Source organism: Heteronotia binoei, chromosome 5 (assembly GCF_032191835.1).
Source record: "Heteronotia binoei isolate CCM8104 ecotype False Entrance Well chromosome 5, APGP_CSIRO_Hbin_v1, whole genome shotgun sequence".
Lineage (NCBI taxonomy): Eukaryota > Metazoa > Chordata > Lepidosauria > Squamata > Gekkonidae > Heteronotia > Heteronotia binoei.
In genome coordinates, this window is record NC_083227.1 from 85172980 (window position 1) to 85193015 (window position 20036).

The 20036-nt window shown below is 40.0% G+C and overlaps 1 protein-coding gene across 16 annotated transcripts in view; it reads right to left on the reverse strand.

The window, feature by feature from the left end:
* Nucleotides 1-20036, reverse strand: part of SLMAP (sarcolemma associated protein) — a 166802-nt gene that overhangs the window by 84130 nt on the left and 62636 nt on the right. For all 16 annotated transcript variants that reach the window (XM_060239748.1, XM_060239761.1, XM_060239764.1 and 13 more), the window contains exons 3-5: nucleotides 10297-10444; nucleotides 7471-7543; nucleotides 5945-5981 (exon numbers count right to left, since the gene is read on the reverse strand). In XM_060239748.1, coding sequence (XP_060095731.1) covers nucleotides 5945-5981; nucleotides 7471-7543; nucleotides 10297-10444 — 258 coding nt within the window. The remainder of the gene's footprint in view (nucleotides 1-5944; nucleotides 5982-7470; nucleotides 7544-10296; nucleotides 10445-20036) is intronic.

Consider the following 20036-nt stretch of genomic DNA (forward strand, 5'->3'; position numbering starts at 1 on the left):
AGATGTAAAAGTGATTGCGCCGCTTGGGAGCAGTGACCATAATGTTATTGATTTCACCGTTTGTATAAATAGGGAGTTGTCCAAAAAGACCACCACAACCACGTTTAACTTTAAAAGGGGTAAATACACTGAGATGAGGAGGCATGTGAGGAAGAAACTGAAAGGAAAGGTACATACGGTCAAAACCCTTGAGAAAGCTTGGACGCTATTTAAAACTATAATCCTAGAAGCTCAGATAAAATACATACCACAAGTTAGGAAAGGCACAAACAGGCATAAGAAAAGGCCTGCGTGGTTAACAAATAAAGTAATGGAAGCTGTAAAAGGTAAGAAGGACTCCTTTAAGCGGTGGAAAACCAGTCCAAGTGAGATTAGTAAAAGGGAACACAGGCTGTGGCAAATCAAATGCAAGACTGTGATCAGGCAGGCAAAAAGGGACTATGAGGAGCATATTGCAAAAAACATAAAGACCAACAATAAAACTTTCTTCAAATATATTAGAAGTAGGAAACCAGCCAGGGAGGCAGTGGGGCCCTTGGATGACCATGAGGTAAAAGGATTACTGAAGGAGGATAGGGAAATGGCTGAAAAGCTAAATGAATTTTTTGCCTCCGTCTTCACTGTAGAAGACGAGAACTTTTTGCCCGCCCCAGAACCACTAATTTTGGAAGGGGTGTTGAAAGACCTGAGTCAGATTGAGGTGACAAATGAGGAGGTCCTACAACTGATAGACAAATTAAAAACTAATAAGTCACCGGGTCCGGATGGCATACATCCGAGAGTTCTGAAGGAACTCAAAGTTGAACTTGTGGATCTTCTAACAAAAATCTGTAATCTTTCATTGAAATCTGCCTCCATTCCTGAGGACTGGAAGGTAGCAAATGTCACCCCCATCTTTAAAAAAGGTTCCAGAGGAGATCCGGGAAACTACAGGCCAGTCAGTCTGACTTCAATACCGGGAAAGTTGGTAGAAACCATTATCAAGGACAGAATGAGTAGGCACATTGATGAACACGGGTTATTGAGGAAGACTCAGCATGGGTTCTGCAAGGGAAGATCTTGCCTCACTAACCTGTTGCATTTCTTTGAGGGGGTGAACAAACATGTGGACAAAGGAGACCCGATAGATGTTGTTTACCTTGACTTCCAGAAAGCTTTTGATAAAGTTCCTCATCAAAGGCTCCTTAGAAAGCTTGAGAATCATGGAGTAAAAGGACAGGTCCTCTTGTGGATCAAAAACTGGCTGAGTAATAGGAAGCAGAGAGTGAGTATAAATGGGCAGTCTTCGCAGTGGAGGACGGTAAGCAGTGGGGTGCCGCAGGGCTCGGTACTGGGTCCCATGCTTTTTAACTTGTTCATAAATGATTTAGAGTTCGGAGTGAGCAGTGAAGTGGCCAAGTTTGCGGATGACACTAAATTGTTCAGGGTGGTGAGAACCAGAGAGGATTGTGAGGAACTCCAAAGGGATCTGTTGAGGCTGGGTGAGTGGGCGTCAACGTGGCAGATGCGGTTCAATGTGGCCAAGTGCAAAGTAATGCACATTGGAGCTAAGAATCCCAGCTACAAATACAAGTTGATGGGGTGTGAACTGGCAGAGACTGATCAAGAGAGAGATCTTGGGGTCATGATAGATAACTCACTGAAAGTGTCAAGACAGTGTGCGTTTGCAATAAAAAAGGCCAATGCCATGCTGGGAATTATTAGGAAGGGAATTGAAAACAAATCAGCCAGTATCATAATGCCCCTGTATAAATCGATGGTGCGGTCTCATTTGGAGTACTGTGTGCAGTTCTGGTCGCCGCACCTCAAAAAGGATATTATAGCTTTAGAGAAGGTGCAGAGAAGGGCAACTAGAATGATTAAAGGGCTGGAGCACTTTCCCTATGAAGAAAGGTTGAAACGCTTGGGACTCTTTAGCTTGGAGAAACGTCGACTGCGGGGTGACATGATAGAGGTTTACAAGATAATGCATGGAATGGAGAAAGTAGAGAAAGAAGTACTTTTCTCCCTTTCTCACAATACAAGAACTCGTGGGCATTCGATGAAATTGCTGAGCAGACAGGTTAAGACGGATAAAAGGAAGTACTTCTTCACCCAAAGGGTGATTAACATGTGGAATTCACTGCCACAGGAGGTGGTGGCGGCCACAAGTATAGCCACCTTCAAGAGGGGTTTAGATAAAAATATGGAGCACAGGTCCATCAGTGGCTATTAGCCACAGTGTATGGAGCACAGGTCCATCAGTGGCTATTAGCCACAGTGTATGGAGCACAGGTCCATCAGTGGCTATTAGCCACAGTGTATGTGTGTATATAACATTTTTTGCCACTGTGTGACACAGAGTGTTGGACTTGATGGGCCGTTGGCCTGATCCAACATGGCTTCTCTTATGTTCTTATGTTCATGTTGTATATATATTTGTACACAAATGACTGGCAATTACTAAATTGTTTCTTCTTGTGCTTGGAGCAATGTATTTTTTATTTGTATTTTCCACGCTGCGATCTTTTGTTCAGGCTACTTACCCTTAGGACAGTAAAGGCACAGTGGAATGCCCAATTTAATTGTACATAAAGATAAAGTGGTTTCGATCATGCCAATCATGCTTTCAGATAACTTGACAGATACTGTTTCAGACTGGTCACACACTGTATTTACATAAAAACCAAACTCGCCTCCACTTACATGCAGTCTCCTTGACTGATTACATTAGAACTCAAAGTATTCAGAGAGATTTATGTATACATAAACCACCTGCACTCTTTCTTCATAATGAGAAGTTCTGTATGGACTAGATGGCAATTCTTAATAAATGTTCTACATGATTTAATGCTTCTTGTGATTGAGCAGTCTATGGACCTGAAGATCTGAAATGTTGTATTAGATCAACCTATTGTAGTCCATACTTTATACTGGGGATTTGTATGTTGTATATATATTTGTACACAAATGACTGGCAATTACTAAATTGTTTCTTCTTGTGCCTGGAGCAGTGTATTTAAATGTTATGGCTGAATTTTTACTGCAGCAAACACTGAATTGCATATGCATCTTGGAGAATTCTTGAAAAGCAATGGAATCATCTGTATTGTCTCACAGGGATTACATCACAAAGTATAAATCTACATCTAAAAAGATACTATTTGAAAGCACTTTTGGAAGCAGGAGAAGCATCAAACAAAACTACACCGTCTAAAGATAGAATATTACCAAATGCAAAAGTGACTACTAAAAATGACAAGGTTTTTAAATTCTGTTTTTCCATTGAGACTTCAAAAGAGTGCTGGATATTTCATTTAAGGGCTGGAGATAAAATTATTATGGACTGGATCTAATACTTGTTTTCTACTGATCAAAAAGAACATTCACCAGTAGAGAAGACAGTGATTCTCCCCTTCCCTAACAGATCTTTACATTGTACCCAGCACTATTGCTGGAGGGCCCCTAAACCCTAAAGGTCAATGCAGAGTGAGCGGGTGGAAATCTTCCATTCTATGAGTGTAACTCTGCTCAAAGTATTTTGGATGCAACCCAATCTCTGGTAATCATTTCCAGTAATGCTGTAGAGTAGTGACACAACAGTTGGACTCACATTGTCTTCCACTGTATCGATCAAGTTTCACTCTATATTAATTCTTGGCAGGACACCCTTCTTTTGATCCCTGTGCAGTTCCTTGCAACCTTTATAATAGATGCTTGACATAATCTTCATCTTATATTTGGTGAAATGAAATGGCAGGAGATGTTTAAAAATGCAGTGAAATTTAGGCATTCCTATAAAAGTTAACGTTAGAATTTGGTTTCAAAATGAAATTAAAATCATGTTTCAACTTGTGTACGAGTGTTATGTGAGAAAGCTGAGTTCTTCCACTTGCAATAAGGCCACATAAGCGATACACTGGCTTTCATTTAATCAATGATGTTTTCAAATACTTGCTGTTTTCCGTTAGTTAAACTGTTATTCCTACTATAGCAGCCTTGATTGGCAGTGAAATTGCAAACTTCTACAAGCAGCCAGAGTTTACAGGATGTATCAGCAGCATGCAAGTCCAAGAACTCTGGGATTAAAAAACCTCAGCTGAATTCTGTTAATCAAAGTAATATTTGGGCATATATTTACTGTGCATGATTTAAGAACATAAGAACATAAGAGAAGCCATGTTGGATCAGGCCAACGGCCCATCCAGTCCAACACTCTGTGTCACATAGTGGCAAATTTTTTTATATATACACTCACACTGTGGCTAATAGCCACTGATGGATCTGTGCTCCATATTTTTATCTAAACCCCTCTTGAAGGTGGCTATACTTGTGGCCGCCACCACCTCCTGTGGCAGTGAATTCCACATGTTAATCACCCTTTGGGTGAAGAAGTACTTCCTTGTATCCGTTTTAACCTGTCTGCTCAGCAATTTCATCGAATGCCCACGAGTTCTTGAATTGTGAGAAAGGGAGAAAAGTACTTCTTTCTCTACTTTCTCCATCCCATGCATTATCTTGTAAACCTCTATCATGTCACCCCGCAGTCGACGTTTCTCCAAGCTAAAGAGTCCCAAGCGTTTCAACCTTTCTTCATAGGGAAAGTGCTCCAGCCCTTTAATCATTCTAGTTGCCCTTCTCTGGACTTTCTCCAATGCTATAATATCCTTTTTGAGGTGCGGCGACCAGAACTGCACACAGTACTCCAAATGAGACCGCACCATCGATTTATACAGGGGCATTATGATACTGGCTGATTTGTTTTCAATTCCCTTCCTAATAATTCCCAGCATGGCGTTGGCCTTTTTTATTGCAAACGCACACTGTCTTGACATTTTCAGTGAGTTATCTACCATGACCCCAAGATCTCTCTCTTGGTCAGTCTCTGCCAGTTCACACCCCATCAACTTGTATTTGTAGCTGGGATTCTTGGCCCCAATGTGCATTACTTTGCACTTGGCCACATTGAACCGCATCTGCCACGTTGACGCCCACTCACCCAGCCTCAACAGATCCCTTTGGAGTTCCTCACAATCCTCTCTGGTTCTCACTACCCTGAACAATTTAGTGTCATCCGCAAACTTGGCCACTTCACTGCTCACTCCCAACTCTAAATCATTTATGAACAAGTTAAAGAGCATGGCACCCAGTACCGAGCCCTGCGGCACCCCACTGCTTACAGTCCTCCACTGCGAAGACTGCCCATTTATACTCACTCTCTGCTTCCTATTACTCAGCCAGTTTTTGATCCACAAGAGGACCTGTCCTTTTACTCCATGACTCTCAAGCTTTCTAAGGAGCCTTTGATGAGGAACTTTATCAAAAGCTTTCTGGAAGTCAAGGTAAACAACATCTATCGGGTCTCCTTTGTCCACATGTTTGTTCACCCCCTCAAAGAAATGTAACAGGTTAGTGAGGCAAGATCTTCCCTTGCAGAACCCATGCTGAGTCTTCCTCAATAACCCGTGTTCATCAATGTGCCTACTCATTCTGTCCTTGATAATGCTTTCTACCAACTTTCCCAGTAAAATCACTGCTTTTGACAGTGATTAAGATGAACAAGAAATTAGGCAAGACAACAGATCCTTGTCTTTAACTATAGCAAAGTCCTATTACCCAGCTTCTGAACCATTTTGGATAGCTCAAATACCCTGTAATGTATTTCACAGTTGATAGACCTAGAAATTTCAGATAACACACACCATACATAGTTGATAATTCAGTCAGTGCTGAATTGTGTGACCAGAAAAGTTCTATTAATTCTGTGTTAATATAAATGATGGAATATACACAGTTCTTGTCACAGATTAGTGATAGCATTATTTTACTACTTCACACCTTCAAATAAAGTGGATTTCAAGAGTTGTCTATGGGCAAAGTATGAGAACATTATGATCTTTAAAGTCCTCTTAATGTTTTTATGTCATCTGTGTATACAGATGGAAACAAATGGTTTAAAGCTTACCTTATCAACAGGACTAGGTAACGGAGCATGGATGACACTGTTAAAGAAAAAGTAACTTTATTTTTAAAAGTTCTCCTTCCAACTGTCTACTAGTAAAACTGCAAAAAGTTACAATTTCTACAAAGTTTTCCATGGTGTTTTTTACAATAATGAATGTGCTTTAGATGGAGTTGAATAGAAGTTGAATAAAAGACTTCAACAAAATAAAGTATTCTATTATATAATAATGGCATGAAACAACCATACAATTAATTAAGCTTAAATTAAAAAAAAAATACTTTTCATCAGTGATGTTGGTTTTCCAGAAAAAATTGGAAATACCCTTAATAGAGCATGAACTGATGCAGCATATTTATTTTGAACTATACAGTTCAACAAAAATTTTAAATAATACCCTATGTTTATATTTCCATAACAATAAACACCTGAAATGTTTGTAAAAAAAAGTGGTTTAAATTTTATAGCTGAACAAATTCAAAGCTTTATGTGGAATTATTTTTATTGGACTAGTACATGTAAAAATTTAAAAATATAGAACAGTCATTTCCTTGGTCATTTAAATTTAATGAAAACCCAAAGAAACTGAAAATTTTTGACACAGTGATTTTAGCACACTCAAAGACATATACCACATGCTGTAGAGGTGACTGTCTCCTCATGTATTTCAACAGAGTTTAACCCTCTTCCAGGGAAGTCACTGGGCTACCTCAGATTCACCATCACTCTCCAGAACATTACTTGCATTACTTGTTATTCCATAACAAATAGGTAACAACAATATCCCTTCTGCCACATCAAAGACGTAAAAATAAGAATTTCCATTTTGGTTCTGAATTAATCTGCACAGCCTATCAGGTAAATTCATATTTCATTTTTAATGTGTTTTATGTTTTTGTTGCTTTATTAAAGGTAAAGGTAAAAAGTCCCCTGTGCAAGCACCAGTCATTTTCGACTCTGGGGTGACGTTGCTTTCACAACGTTTTCACGGCAGACTTTTTATGGGGTGGTTTGCCATTGTTGCTTTATTATCCCCCCACAATTTACGAATCAATAAAACATACAAATATTCTATCATGCAACTCCTAGGAATAATGATCCGAATAGTAATTACAAGCAGGGCTTTTTTGCAGCAGGAACTCCTGTGCATAATAGGCCACACACCCCTAATGTAGCCAATCGTCCAAGAACTTATAGTAGGCCCTGTAATAAAAGCCCTGTAAGCTGAGTCTGAAACTGCCAAACTTCTACCTGCAATGTCCTGGTAATGTTATACTAGCATCCATTCATTATTATTAATTTTATGAAATTATAATTCTTCAGAAATGGAAAATTTTAGCACTGGGAAAGTTTCCACCCCACATCTCTGCTTTTCATGTTCTGTTAACACAGTTCATAAGGGTCGTGATGAGCCTTCTTTACTACAGCTGTCATATGGAACAAATTTTGCTACCATATCTGATCACCTAACTCTTCAAACATCTGACTCCTGCTGGACATTGGAAAACCAGACTTAAAGTTACACTTACTCTGACCGCAGCCTAGCTTCCATACCATCTGGAAGAAACAGTTTTATTGTGGAAACAATGCATCCATGGGTGACTGGAAAGAATATTAACACTGTAAGTTTTAAGTAATTATTCAATAAGAACTTATGAAGAATGAAAACAGCTTGAAATAGTCCTGTCATCTACAAGATTGTAAACAATGTCTTGGAACCCAACTAGAGTTTTTGAGCGTGATAGGTTTCCTGTTCACAGAGTATAATTTCTCTGCCTCCTTTCTGTGACAGCAAAAAACACTCCCAAAATTTTCAGCTGACATGCACACATTGGAGGGGGGAGGGGGGGAATCACACTGTGCACACTGCAGGAGGGGAATGTGCACACTGCAGGGGGGGAAGTCCTTGAGCCCTCATAAATGCTAGCTGGGATCCAAGCCAATGCTACTATTCACCAAATTTGGGAGAGTACAAAGTTTGTCCAGTGGCACTTTTAAGACCAACAAAGTTTTATTCTGAGTATAAGCTTTTATCTGCACACAAAAGCTTATACCCAGAAAAAAACATTGGTCTTAAAGGTGCTACTGGACTCAAAGTTTTTTCTGTTGCTTCAGACCGAACTGAATCTATCTTCAAGGAGGGCACCAAATTTGGGTAAAAGAAGAAACACTGTGCATGAATGGGTAGACTGTAAAAAAAAAAAAAAACCTTTAGCTTTCTAGATTTCATTGTAAGACATTTCTTCAAAGAATCTGGGATCCAAAGAACCACATAGAGTATTCTGTCCATGCACAGAAACTTTGCAGTTCCCCTTTTCTAGCAGAAGCAACAGTAATTCACAAAAGGAGGAGCAGCACATGTGCACCTAAGCACATATGAAAGCACTTTATGTTCACATGCGTGGTACTCTGGATGATAACCATCTTTTTCAGAGAGATAGTTAACAAAAGCTGAGTGGTTTAGTATCACATAAGGGTTGCTCCTAAGAGATTCTGTTAAAGGTGCTACTGCCAGGTTCAAGCGCCAAAGCACAGATTTCCTTGCACAGAGAACCTTGACTGAATATACTCTGTGCATCCAAAATACAGATTGATATTTTTGAGTCAACATAGGAAATTAGTGAACACAATTTGAACAAACTAATTTTGAAATGCTAGATACAAGTCCAGTAGCATCTTAGAGAGCAACAAGATGTTCAGGGTATGAGTTACAAGAGTCAAAGCTCCCTTAGTTGTATCTTACGAAGGACACTTTGATGCTTGAAGATTCATAAACCAAAAATCTTGCTCATCTCTAAGATGTTACTGAATTCAAATTTAGCTGTTCTCCTGCAGACCAACAGGGATCCTCTCTGAAACTAGTATGTCTAAGCTATCTGAGAGAAACTGCTATGATACATCCAGTGCTTTTTTTGCAGAAAAAGCCCAGCAGGAACTCATTTGCATATTAGGCCATACTGCCTGGCCTGGGAGCACATGGCTGCCACATGGCGGGTCAGGCCAACAGGAGCCTTGACCAGTCCAGATAGAGCCCCACTCTTGTAGGCTCTGGCAGAAAAAAAGCCCCGGATACATTCCAGGGTGGCCAACATTTAAAATACATATATTTAATTATTTATTGAAATATTTATACCTTGGAAACATCTTTGCCAGTTGTGTAATACTGAGACTGAGCTTCTGTTTTCTTCCTGCTGTAGCTATTTAAGCCTGGGCATGACCAAAGGTAAAATCTTTTGGAAAGGGCCAAAGGGCTCTTGGTCATTCACTCTTCCAACCAGGGTAAACTGTTAAATAGTATCAGTACTTTATTGCCAATGTTTTGGAGGTTCAGCCATTACTCTCACTAGGTGACCCATCAGTCTAATCTACTTCACAGGAGTTGCTGTGAGCCTAAGGAGGAGGAGAAAAAGAACCGTGGACCTGAACTCCTTGAACAAAGGGTGGGATAAAAAGGTGATGGACAGCTAAGAAAGCAGCCATGGACAAGGAACATTTTCATAACTGTTATGAGGTTGGATTACCACTTTTAATCCTCCTTGAAAAAGAATGGGATATAAAATACAAGTAGTAGTAAATAAAATACTGCAGAGTGGCTCTACTGCTTTCTTTCTTGAATAACATGTTAACTTCAAGCTAAACAAACAGGAAAGGAATTTAGAGACAAGTGTTATATCTCTGTATGAATGGTATTTTTAAAATCAACACGTTCATAAATCCATTTTACACCCAGCACTCATCATGTCAAGATAGCTGTGCCCGTCTTTTTTTTTTAAATGGAAGAGATTAAATTTCTAGTGCAGTGCTTTTTAAAAAATTAGTTAAAATGTAAGAACTATGCAAATAATTGAATATTCTACTTTGTTTTTAATTTTCAGACATTTTGCAGTGCTTTGGCACCACTGAAAATGTAAAGAAATAACTGGAAAAAACATCACAAGTACATGCAGAGAAACATAAGGCACAGTTAGCAACAGCAAAGCCAACTCAGTACATAACTATAGCAGCTAATGTTATCATCAGCATAGCAGAGCCCAATAAAGTTAGGCTACAAGAATGCAGAATGGAAAATGAAAGAATTAACAGACAGTATTTAATCAGAACTTGACTGGCAGAGTTCATTTTGTTCTCTATCTAGCTTTCTATCTAATAACAAGGCATTTAAACTTTAGCATATCAGAGGCATCCTTACAAGCGTGTTACATTCTAGAAGAACAGACTCATCCCCAGCTGACAAAGTGATATACACTGTATGAACACAGAGGTATTTCTGCCAGATTCCATGAATAATTCTTTTTAATCAGATAACAATGTCAGATCCATACTGCCTATTCTGTATTTCTCAGAAGCTTTCTTACCTTTCCGCGTGTTCTCAGTCACATCTACACCAAACTGGATGATATCACCAGACAGAATTTCACATGGTGGGCTTTCCTCAGATCCTCTGCTCAATCTCTGGCTATTTATAAAGGTACCATTACTACTCTTAGTGTCTTGAAGATAAAACTGTAAGAGAAACACACACTGCCATAAGTCATCTGCAAGTGTGGGAGAAGTACAATGAAGATTAGAAGTCAACATATAAAACTGGTACCCAGTCCACAAAAGTGCAAGAGAAACCTCCCTTGTTCTTGTATATCTTATATTCTAATAGCAAAGTCAGCAAAATCTTTGGATGCTTAAATCTGGTGACTGCAGCTGTGCATGGGCAAAACAGATCTTTCTACAAACCTGAAAAGGGTCCCATGTTTGCAGAAAAATGTAAAGCCTAAAAAAAATCACTGGGAGATTTAAAAACTTGAAAATGATAAAAGGCGTGCATGTAACTTTAAAAATTGATTCCATCAGTGGCTGTTGCTAGGCAACCACAGCATTCCAGGCTTCAGTTTCTATAAGTAAATGGCAGGGGGGGGCAGGGTCCTTTCCAGGCCTATTTTGGACTCTGAGGAATGATAGGGCCAGTCCTAGCTAGGGATTGCCATTTCCTGGTTGGGAAATTCCTGGAGATTTTGTGATGAAGTCTGAGAAGTGTAGGGTTTGGGGAGGAGAGGGGCCACAGAGTTCACCCTTCAATGCCTACAGGGAGGTGACACCACATAGGAATTCTGTGAACGGACTTCCTGGTACATAGAGGCAGCCAGGGAGGGTGTGACCAATGCATCTGCCCTGATGTTGTCTGTTGTACAGGCACACCCAAAACCCCTTAAAAGAACCGCCCTTTCTGGTCATGCAGGGAGCCCACCCTGGTCGACCTGTACAATGTTCCCCAGCCATGCCTCAATGCCAACACCCATTTGTGACAGTTATGCTCTTACTAAAGGTACAACCAAATGTATACAGTATACACACATTGCTATGGGGAAGGCAAAAAACTTATGGCTTACTAGCCAATCAAAGTCTTGGATAAAATTCCCTCCCAGCCATACTAACCAGCAAGCCCTGCAGACATAGCAAAGGATGGGGTATCCACAACAAAAATAAAAGCTGAAAGTGTGATTGAGGGTCTTTGCTCGGAGAGAGAGCTTCTGAATGCCCAGTACACCTTCAGCACCTTCCTTTTTAACCAGAGTTGTGAACCAAATAGAAACTTGCAGCCCTCAGGCCCATTGATCCACTCTTCTCAGTGAAGGGCTGACTTCGGGGTGGGGGGGGGGACTGTAGAAAGCTGCTTAATTGCTACATGACTGAAAGCCAGTGCTAGGCCCAATTGCCCAAATGATGCTCTACCTTAGGACTGAGAGCTAGACTTAAATTTGTCTTAAGAAAGATTCAGGTGGTAGCTGGGTTGGTCTAAAGCAACCGAACAAAGTCTGAGTCTAGTGGCACCTTTAAGACCAACAAAATTTAATTCTGGGTTTAATTCAGTAAAGCGTACATGTGCATGGAAGCTTGTACCCAAAATTAAACTTTATAGGTCTTTAAAGGTGCCACTGGACTCAGACGTTATTCTATTGTTTTAATAAACATTCCCTGCATTCTGAAGTGTAGAGGGTGGAGGGATATACATTTAAAGAAACATAAAACAATAGATAAAACAAAATAGTACATTAATCTAGCGAAACAAATGTCAGCATTTCATTTAACTGATTATGAAAGTATCATGCAAGGCTATAGTACATGTGTTTACATACATGTATGTTTCTAAACATAACCAATAGTATTTAAGATAAATAACTCTAACCCTTGGTACCAATCAAATGCAAACACAAAGGATTTGTTCTTTTGTAAGGTTACAGATTTCACAAACATTTAAATGCTTATGCATCATGTAATTAAGCTTCTATGAACTTTTCAAGCATTATAGTCGGATGGCACATGACCATTTCAAACACAGGTTCAATACTACCCCTCTCTTCTATTGTACAGCTTGATCTCTTCCCATGTCACTACATTAGTTGTTTATTCACATAAGAAAATATAGATGTCACTAAATTAGTTGTGTTAATTCACATGAGAAAAGAAATACAAATCAGATCAACCTACAAACAGTGATATCAAATGAACAAAACAAGAAACTGTAACATGAAGCATTTAAATACTCAGTATCAGTAATACCCTCCTATAATGCTGGAAACAGTGCTGTGTGAAACAACTCTATAGGGGTACTGTTCACACTATCACCTTTTCTTCACACAGGACAGCTTCACTGGGGTATCAGTACTAAAAATAATTTTCCACTTCCACCCCCTAAATGTCAGCATTCTACTACTAAAAACAAAACAAACAAAAATCCCAACCCTTCAAGGGAGAACTGAATCCCAAAGTACTGATTTAGAACTCATCAAGAGATTACCACTTCCTGCCATCCCAGATCTAAACAGAAACTTGGGTTTTGTAACTCCCTCTTGTTGGGATGAACCACACAACACGCGTGTTGAGGAGAAAATGCTTCTGCCTTGCCTCTCTGAGCAAGGGTTTATTTATCTCTGCATCAATTGCGCCAGAAATAAACCAGCTTACAGCATCGAACAGTCAAAAGCACTAACTGGAAGACATACCCCCCTTTACCATGAGGTCGTGTCTGCCTAGTCTACAGAAACTAATACCAGCTCAGCAGTTATCAAAAATACATGTGTAAGCAAAAGGAAACATGAATACGAGTGTAAGATGTCTGCGCCCTTTTAGCCTTTCAGACACAATGTGGGCGGGCTCAGGCTGATATGCCAAATGCGTGATCCACCCACATTTCTGACTTTACCCAGAAAGGGCAAGTTTGACACTGGCCAGTAGTTTGCCAATACGGCTGGGTCCAAAGATGGTTTTTTGAGGAGAGGTCGTACCACCGCCTCCTTAAGGGGCATGGGAAAGGTTCCTTCAATCAGGGACCTGTTGATCACCTGCAATGGGGCTCACAATTCCGTCTGGCAAGCACGTATCAACCAGGACGGACATGGGTCCATATCACAGTTAGTGTAATTGTTGTTTTATTCATATTATTTTTACTGTGTTTTTGTAATTACTTTATTCACACTTTAAGCCCCCTTCCTTTCCCTTAAAAGGAAGAAAAGTGTCTAAGAACAGCTTTAAAAAATAAAAATAAAGTAGATGTTTGAATTATTATGCAGAACACAGATGAAAACAACAGCCAGAAGAGTAAACAATCTTGTTAGCCTGGGATTACATTAGCTGTAGTCTCAAATAGTGATTATTATAGTCATTTCATGCATCTGACATGATAAGGGCTCTGTATCATAAAAGCTTATGCCTCGAGACATTGTGATTACCTCAACCAGTTCCGCAGGGCCTGCAAAACTGCCCTCTTCCAAGAAGCCTTCAAGACGTGACCGGACTGAATATTACGCTGCCTGGATAAATAGAGACTGTAGCACCACCGTATTGTTTTAGCTTTTTAACATTAATTTATATTTATATTTGTATTTGTATTTATACTGCGAATTGATTTTACCTGTATTGTTATATCATGATACCACATCATGTTTTTGTAAGCCGCCCTGAGCCTGCCCTGGCGGGGAGGGCGGGATATAAATAAAAACTTATTATTATTATTATTATTATTATTACAGTAACAGGCAACTAACTACCAATCATCGGCTTTGCTTGCTTATATTGCTCCTAGCCCTTATCTTAGCCCTGCTTTCCTTACCACTAGCAGTATCACCCTTTCAGAACAGAAAAGGAAGAACACATTCAATGGGCTATTGGTCCATCCAACTCAGTACTGTATATCTGAACATCCCAGTACTGTATATCTGAAAAGCCACTGCCAACAAAGGCAAAGTTCTTTTAAACTAGAACAGCTGGAAATCTGAGCTCCATAAACTCCATTAGTGGCTCATCAACAGCAAGTGCCGCTGTGCTTCAATAAGAGCCCAGCTTTCAGCAGAGAAAGCATCACTTCTTTCCTTCAAGAACAAGTGACAGAAATGGAAGGGAGGTTCTTCACTGGGTTTTGCAATCACATACATGGAAGAGAGCAATACTTAAATTGATATGAGGAAACAGATGTATTCATTTTGCATACTGATGAAATAACGTTCATTATTAAGCAGTGCTAAACTATAGGTAAGTCTAATTGTTAGTTGCTACAGCATTGCGTTGCTAATGCAATAAAGATTGATTGAAACTAGACTAGGTATAGACAAATATTTGTCACTGAACTTTTCAGCAATCATTCAGAAGATAAAACTAACACTAATGCACTAGTCATAGGAAGAGCAATATGAGGTATCTTTGTGAGAGTGGAGCATCTTTCCTTAGGACACATGTACACTATAAAAATTTTTTTTTCTTTTTTACTGTCACTAATTTTGATACAGAGCACTTATTTTTCAAGAAAAATCAGATGCTCTGTATCAAAATTAGTGACAGTAATGAAAATTATTTTAAGAAAAATCAGATGAGTACTAATTTTCAAATAATATAGTTTATATATAGCTGACTGACTTGCTGCAAGACATATCACCATAGCTACTAACTACTGCTTAGATACTTCTCTGTTCCTAAAGTTTGTCACTGTAGTCTTCATAACAACTGACATGACAAGTATTCTTATGCTATGAATTCTGGAATGCTCCAGCACAATTACATTTGTAGAATTTTTTTGCATGCTATTTTTAAAAGAACATTGTTCACTTTAAATATGTCACAGTTTTATTCATTAGTTAAAAGTAATAACAGATACCAACAACGTTTAAATAAATTTAAATTATGGTTATAATTCTATCAAGCACCTACAGAGAATGGAGGGAAACGGACCCAAGATTAAAAATGGGTACACATCTAATCGTGTATAATTCAAGAAAGCCAAACTCAGAATCACAAGTCTCATTTACTTATATCAACACAGAAACAGTGATTAAATCTCTCCCTTATACAATCTTTTAAAATGATGACTTTTTGGTATTTAACTCCTTTACAGTTTTCTCATATTACTAAATTTGTATAACAACACTGCTGGAAGAATTGTAAACAAATTGGTACATATATCCACTGCTGGGCTGAATGTCCAAAAATTCGATCCTTTCAGGAAAAAATACAAAAAGAAATTTATATACTTAGAGAATAAGAAATTAATCTGACTATGGAATCTTTATTATTAAATTTCAGACCAGAAATTTTGTTGTTCAGTCGCACAGTTAAGTTCGACACTCTGTGACCACATAGACAGTCACGCCAGGCCCTCCTGTCTTCCACCATCCTCCGAAGTCTGCTCAAATTCGTGTTTGTTACATCAGTAACACTGTCCAGCCATCTCATCTTTTGCTGTTCCCTTCTTCTTCTGCCTTCTGTCTTTCCTAGCATCAGGATCTTCTCCAGGGAGTGCTCCCTTCTCATTTGGTGGCCAAAGTATTTGAGCTTCAGCATCTGACCTTCCAGGGAACAGTCTGGGTTGACTTTCCATGCATGTGCGCAGGGCTTGGAGGCACTGGTAGGGATGGAGAAGGCCGAGAGGGCCATGGCAGGGCTGTGGCTCGTGCAGTAGGAGGGTGCTCCTCCGCCAGCACTCTGTGCTCATCATCCAGCTTGGATGAGGCGGCTGTGCCAGTGCTCCACAACACGCCTTGGCATCATCCGCCTGCCCTCTGCTGGCAGCACAAGGTGTCCACCCCATGGAACCGCCTGCTGCTCTGGAGGAGGACTAGGCAGCAGAGAAAGAGGACGTTGTCACTGCCGCCTCCTCCACCGCTCTGTGGGTCTCCTCAAGAGGAAAAGGACCTGTAAGGTTTGCCCAGGTTTGCCCACTGCTTCCCTCAGACCAGTGGCCCCAGGCCAACCCATGGACTGGCCTAAGCAGCCTGCAAGCATGCCCCCTCCACCAGCCACCACTGATGCACTAAATAGCCCTCAACTCACCCTCCCACTGGGGAGGAAGGGAAGGGAGGAGCTACCGCATGCCGTGCAAGCCTGCTGCCCTCAAAGATTATCATTGCCAGTTGCGGCCGCTGCCTCCTTCTCTGTTATCCCCTGGACAATATGCTGCCCACACAGCCAATTCCCCCCTTCACCTGGGAGAGGCAAGCCAGCCCTGCCAGTCCAATTGGAGAAGTGCCAAGTCTCCTTCGGAGGAGAAGCAGACAGAAGGCTCACCCATTCACAGGGCATCAGTACCACCACTGCTGCTTCCCCCAGACTGGTGGATCCAGGTCACAGAGCACACCATGGCCTCCGCAAGCACACCTCTCTGTCTATCTTTCCCTCTTTCTGTGTTACTCCATCATTTATCTGCGTCTCTGTCTCTCTCTCTGCCTACCTACCTTTCTGTCTTGGTCTTTCAGCCTGTCTATCTCTATTTTGCTGTGTCTGTCCAACTACTGGTGTTCATCTGTCTGTCTTTCGCATCCCACCCCAGCTCCATTACCAAGCCCAGGATGCATGCTCCCAGCCTCTTTCTAGAACCCACTGTATCTTCCCACAAGAGGCTTTATTCCTAGTGCATAATATATTGCATTAAAAAAATTAACATTGAACCCATGGAACTGCCTTATACTGGTTCAGGCCACTGGTCCACCAAGTCAGTATGGTCTACTCAGACTCCCAGTGTTTCAGGCAGAAGTTTTTCACATCACCTACTATCTGATCCTTACTGGAAATGCCAGGAATTGAACATGTGAAACAGATGCTCCACCACTGAGCCACAGCCCCTCCCATCTTATTAGTGGAGCTACATGTATCAAACCATGAAGTGTCTTACTAACAAAACAAGGAAACCATTTGAATCAACACATGGCAAAAGAATTGAGACTTACAGTTAAATAGCAAAGTCAAAAGACAGCTTATATAGCAAATAATATGACTGATTAGCAAGACATAAATATGTAAAAATCTAATATCAGAAACTTGAATCTAAAGATCAGCTCATTTACCCCACCATGGCTTCTTTTTTCTGGTTCACATATCTATTACATGAAGCTCCTCCTTAGTTCACAGTCACCCTTCAAGTCCCCCCCCTTTCCCCTTTTGCAGGAAAAAAAAATCTATGGGGGTTCAGCAGTAACTAGCAGGAAGCCAAGGCCCCACTAGGCAAAAGGAAAGAGACAAGCTGTTTCCAAAACCACTGTTTATTATAACTAAGTAAAAACCAAGATATTCAGTAATAACATAAAGAAGAAAACAAATCACAGTGTACACCAATACAAAAAGGAATCTCTTTGGCTGTTGTTTGAGGCTTTAATTGAACAGTCACCCGGTAGCCCCGAACAATCAAAGATCAGCAGTATTTATACCCTACTGACACTACAGGCTATATAGGTAGATGTCAAATTATAGAGCAATAAAAGAAAGATACAAAACAGACCCCCACCCCTTAACAGCATCATCAGTCGCACTATCTACCTACCAAGCTCAAAAAGTCCTGACCAGGCTTATCGTAAGGTATAACTGTTGTGTCTTGGGGATGGTACATGTTATCACCAAGAATGAAAACAAAAGACTGGGACACTGGGCTCTCGAATACTGAAAACACATCTCTGCTTCTAGACCACTGGGGATGATGGGAGAGAGTCAAAGTTCTGCTTAATAAGACACACATAGTACATATAGCTGTTAGATGCATGAATTTCACGTCTCCTTTCCAAAATTCCACCACATTCCCTTCTATCAGATTGCCACCTCTGTATAAGGCCTGGGTTTTTATCCTGGAGGATATTACGCCCTGGAAATAAGTTATGCCTTAGGGAAGCATGCTAACAAGCTGACATTTTTCTAATAAATCATTCGCTGTATGATCTATCAGTATCATCATCTTCAATGCTGAGAGTTTATGAAACAATAAGCATTGAAGTTTTCCCCCATACTGTTGGGAAGAAATTCCCCTATCACACTACCATACTGCAGTGAAGCTAAGACTGTCTTTATTACAGCACTACTAGAAAGCAGGAGGCAAAAGGACCCAGTGGAATGTATTTAACAGGCAGAAGATTCCTTCTTCATTGCTGTGTGACAAGGTGGGCAGCATGACTGCTGCTAAAACTTTCATACTCACTGTTCTTTAGTGATCTCTTGACAGACCTTGGTTCACTCTGAATTTAACCTTGGCTACAGATCCACAGACTTAAATGGGAGTGGAAGGTGGGGGCAGTGAGGAGGAGATGAAACAATTATAACTGCAGATACCAAGGCATAAATATCAAGGCTGCATAAAACGAAACAGCCAATAAAGCTTTTTCATACATTTTTACACATCCATTGAAATGCCTCGCTGCAGTTTTTGCAGTAGCATCATTAGTAAAGTGGCCGTGAAACTCAGGAACTGTTCGCAGGAGGTGGTATTGCAGGAGGTGGTGTTTAATTCTTCCAAAAGGTGCACATTCTGAAAACCTCTCATTTACATCAACTGGACACCTTGCTCAGACAATCCATACTGAGCACTTCAGTAGATTGGATCCAAGTGATTGGATTTATGTTAATTTAACTCATATTAATATGCTATCAAAAATATTATAAACTTCAGATATTATTTATATATTATTCCATTGTTTTATTACTATTATACTACTATATCTCTTCCCTAGCCCATAAATGCTTCGTGATTTAATAAAAAAAAATTTACTATCAAAAACCAGATACATTTAGAGCAAAATGCATAAGCAAGTATCTTTAACTATATCCATCTTATCTGTTCAATTTCATTGAAGAATCAAATATCATGCACCCCCTTGTCTTTACACATTGTAAACACTGAAAAATCCTGTCAAACCAACCTTTCTTACTCCTATCCCAGATCACAACTAGCTTATGTCCATCCTTTAAAAGAAGGGGAAAAGAAGGAACTAAATATTTAGCACTACATTAGTTTGAAATTAGTCTGAAAAACGACAGTAGATGGAGATAGAATATAAGTTGGCATGTGAAGGTTCAGGCCCCAGACTGTTAACTATAAACCCAAAGGCAGATGAAAATGACACTAATTCATAACTCTGAAGAGTTGCCTAACTTTGTGTTGCAAAGAAAATACATCCAGGGCAAGCCAGAGGATCAGAATCAAAGGGCTCCTTCTAGTCTATGGTTAATCCAGGACTGGCCCAAGATGCAGTTGATAGTTTTATATTCAATGTATATAGTGTTGTAAGTCACTCTAGGTTCCCACTGGGAAGAAAAGACGACTGGAAAACAAATATGGATTTTTTTAAAAAAAATATTAAGCAGTTAAACCATTTCTAAGGGACTAGATGAGGGGTGGCCAAACTTGCTTAACACAAGCACCACATAGAATAAATGTCAGATGGCTGAGAGCCACAAGACATGAATGTCAGATGTGGGAGGGAGGGAAATAGATGGGAGAGGTAGAAAGAAAGCAACTTTAACTTTAAATGCATTCTCCAAGCCACTGGCTAGCTTGGCTTGGAGCTGTGATTTGAAGAGACACATGCCTTTGAGGCTTCGAGGGCCACACAATATGTGTAAAGGAGCCACATGCAGCTCCTGAGCTGCAGTTTGGCCACCCCTGGACTAGATAATCTAGAGTGCCTCTCAATAATACAAATTCAGTCTTCCCCCTCTAAATCCAGTAGTCAAATTTATTTATTTATTTTTATAAAATTTAAATGATATCTTTCTGCCCTTACAAATGGTTAATAAGGAATGGCTGGTTGTATTAAGGTAAGGATCCCAGATACAGGTATGCTACTTTAAGTTGCAC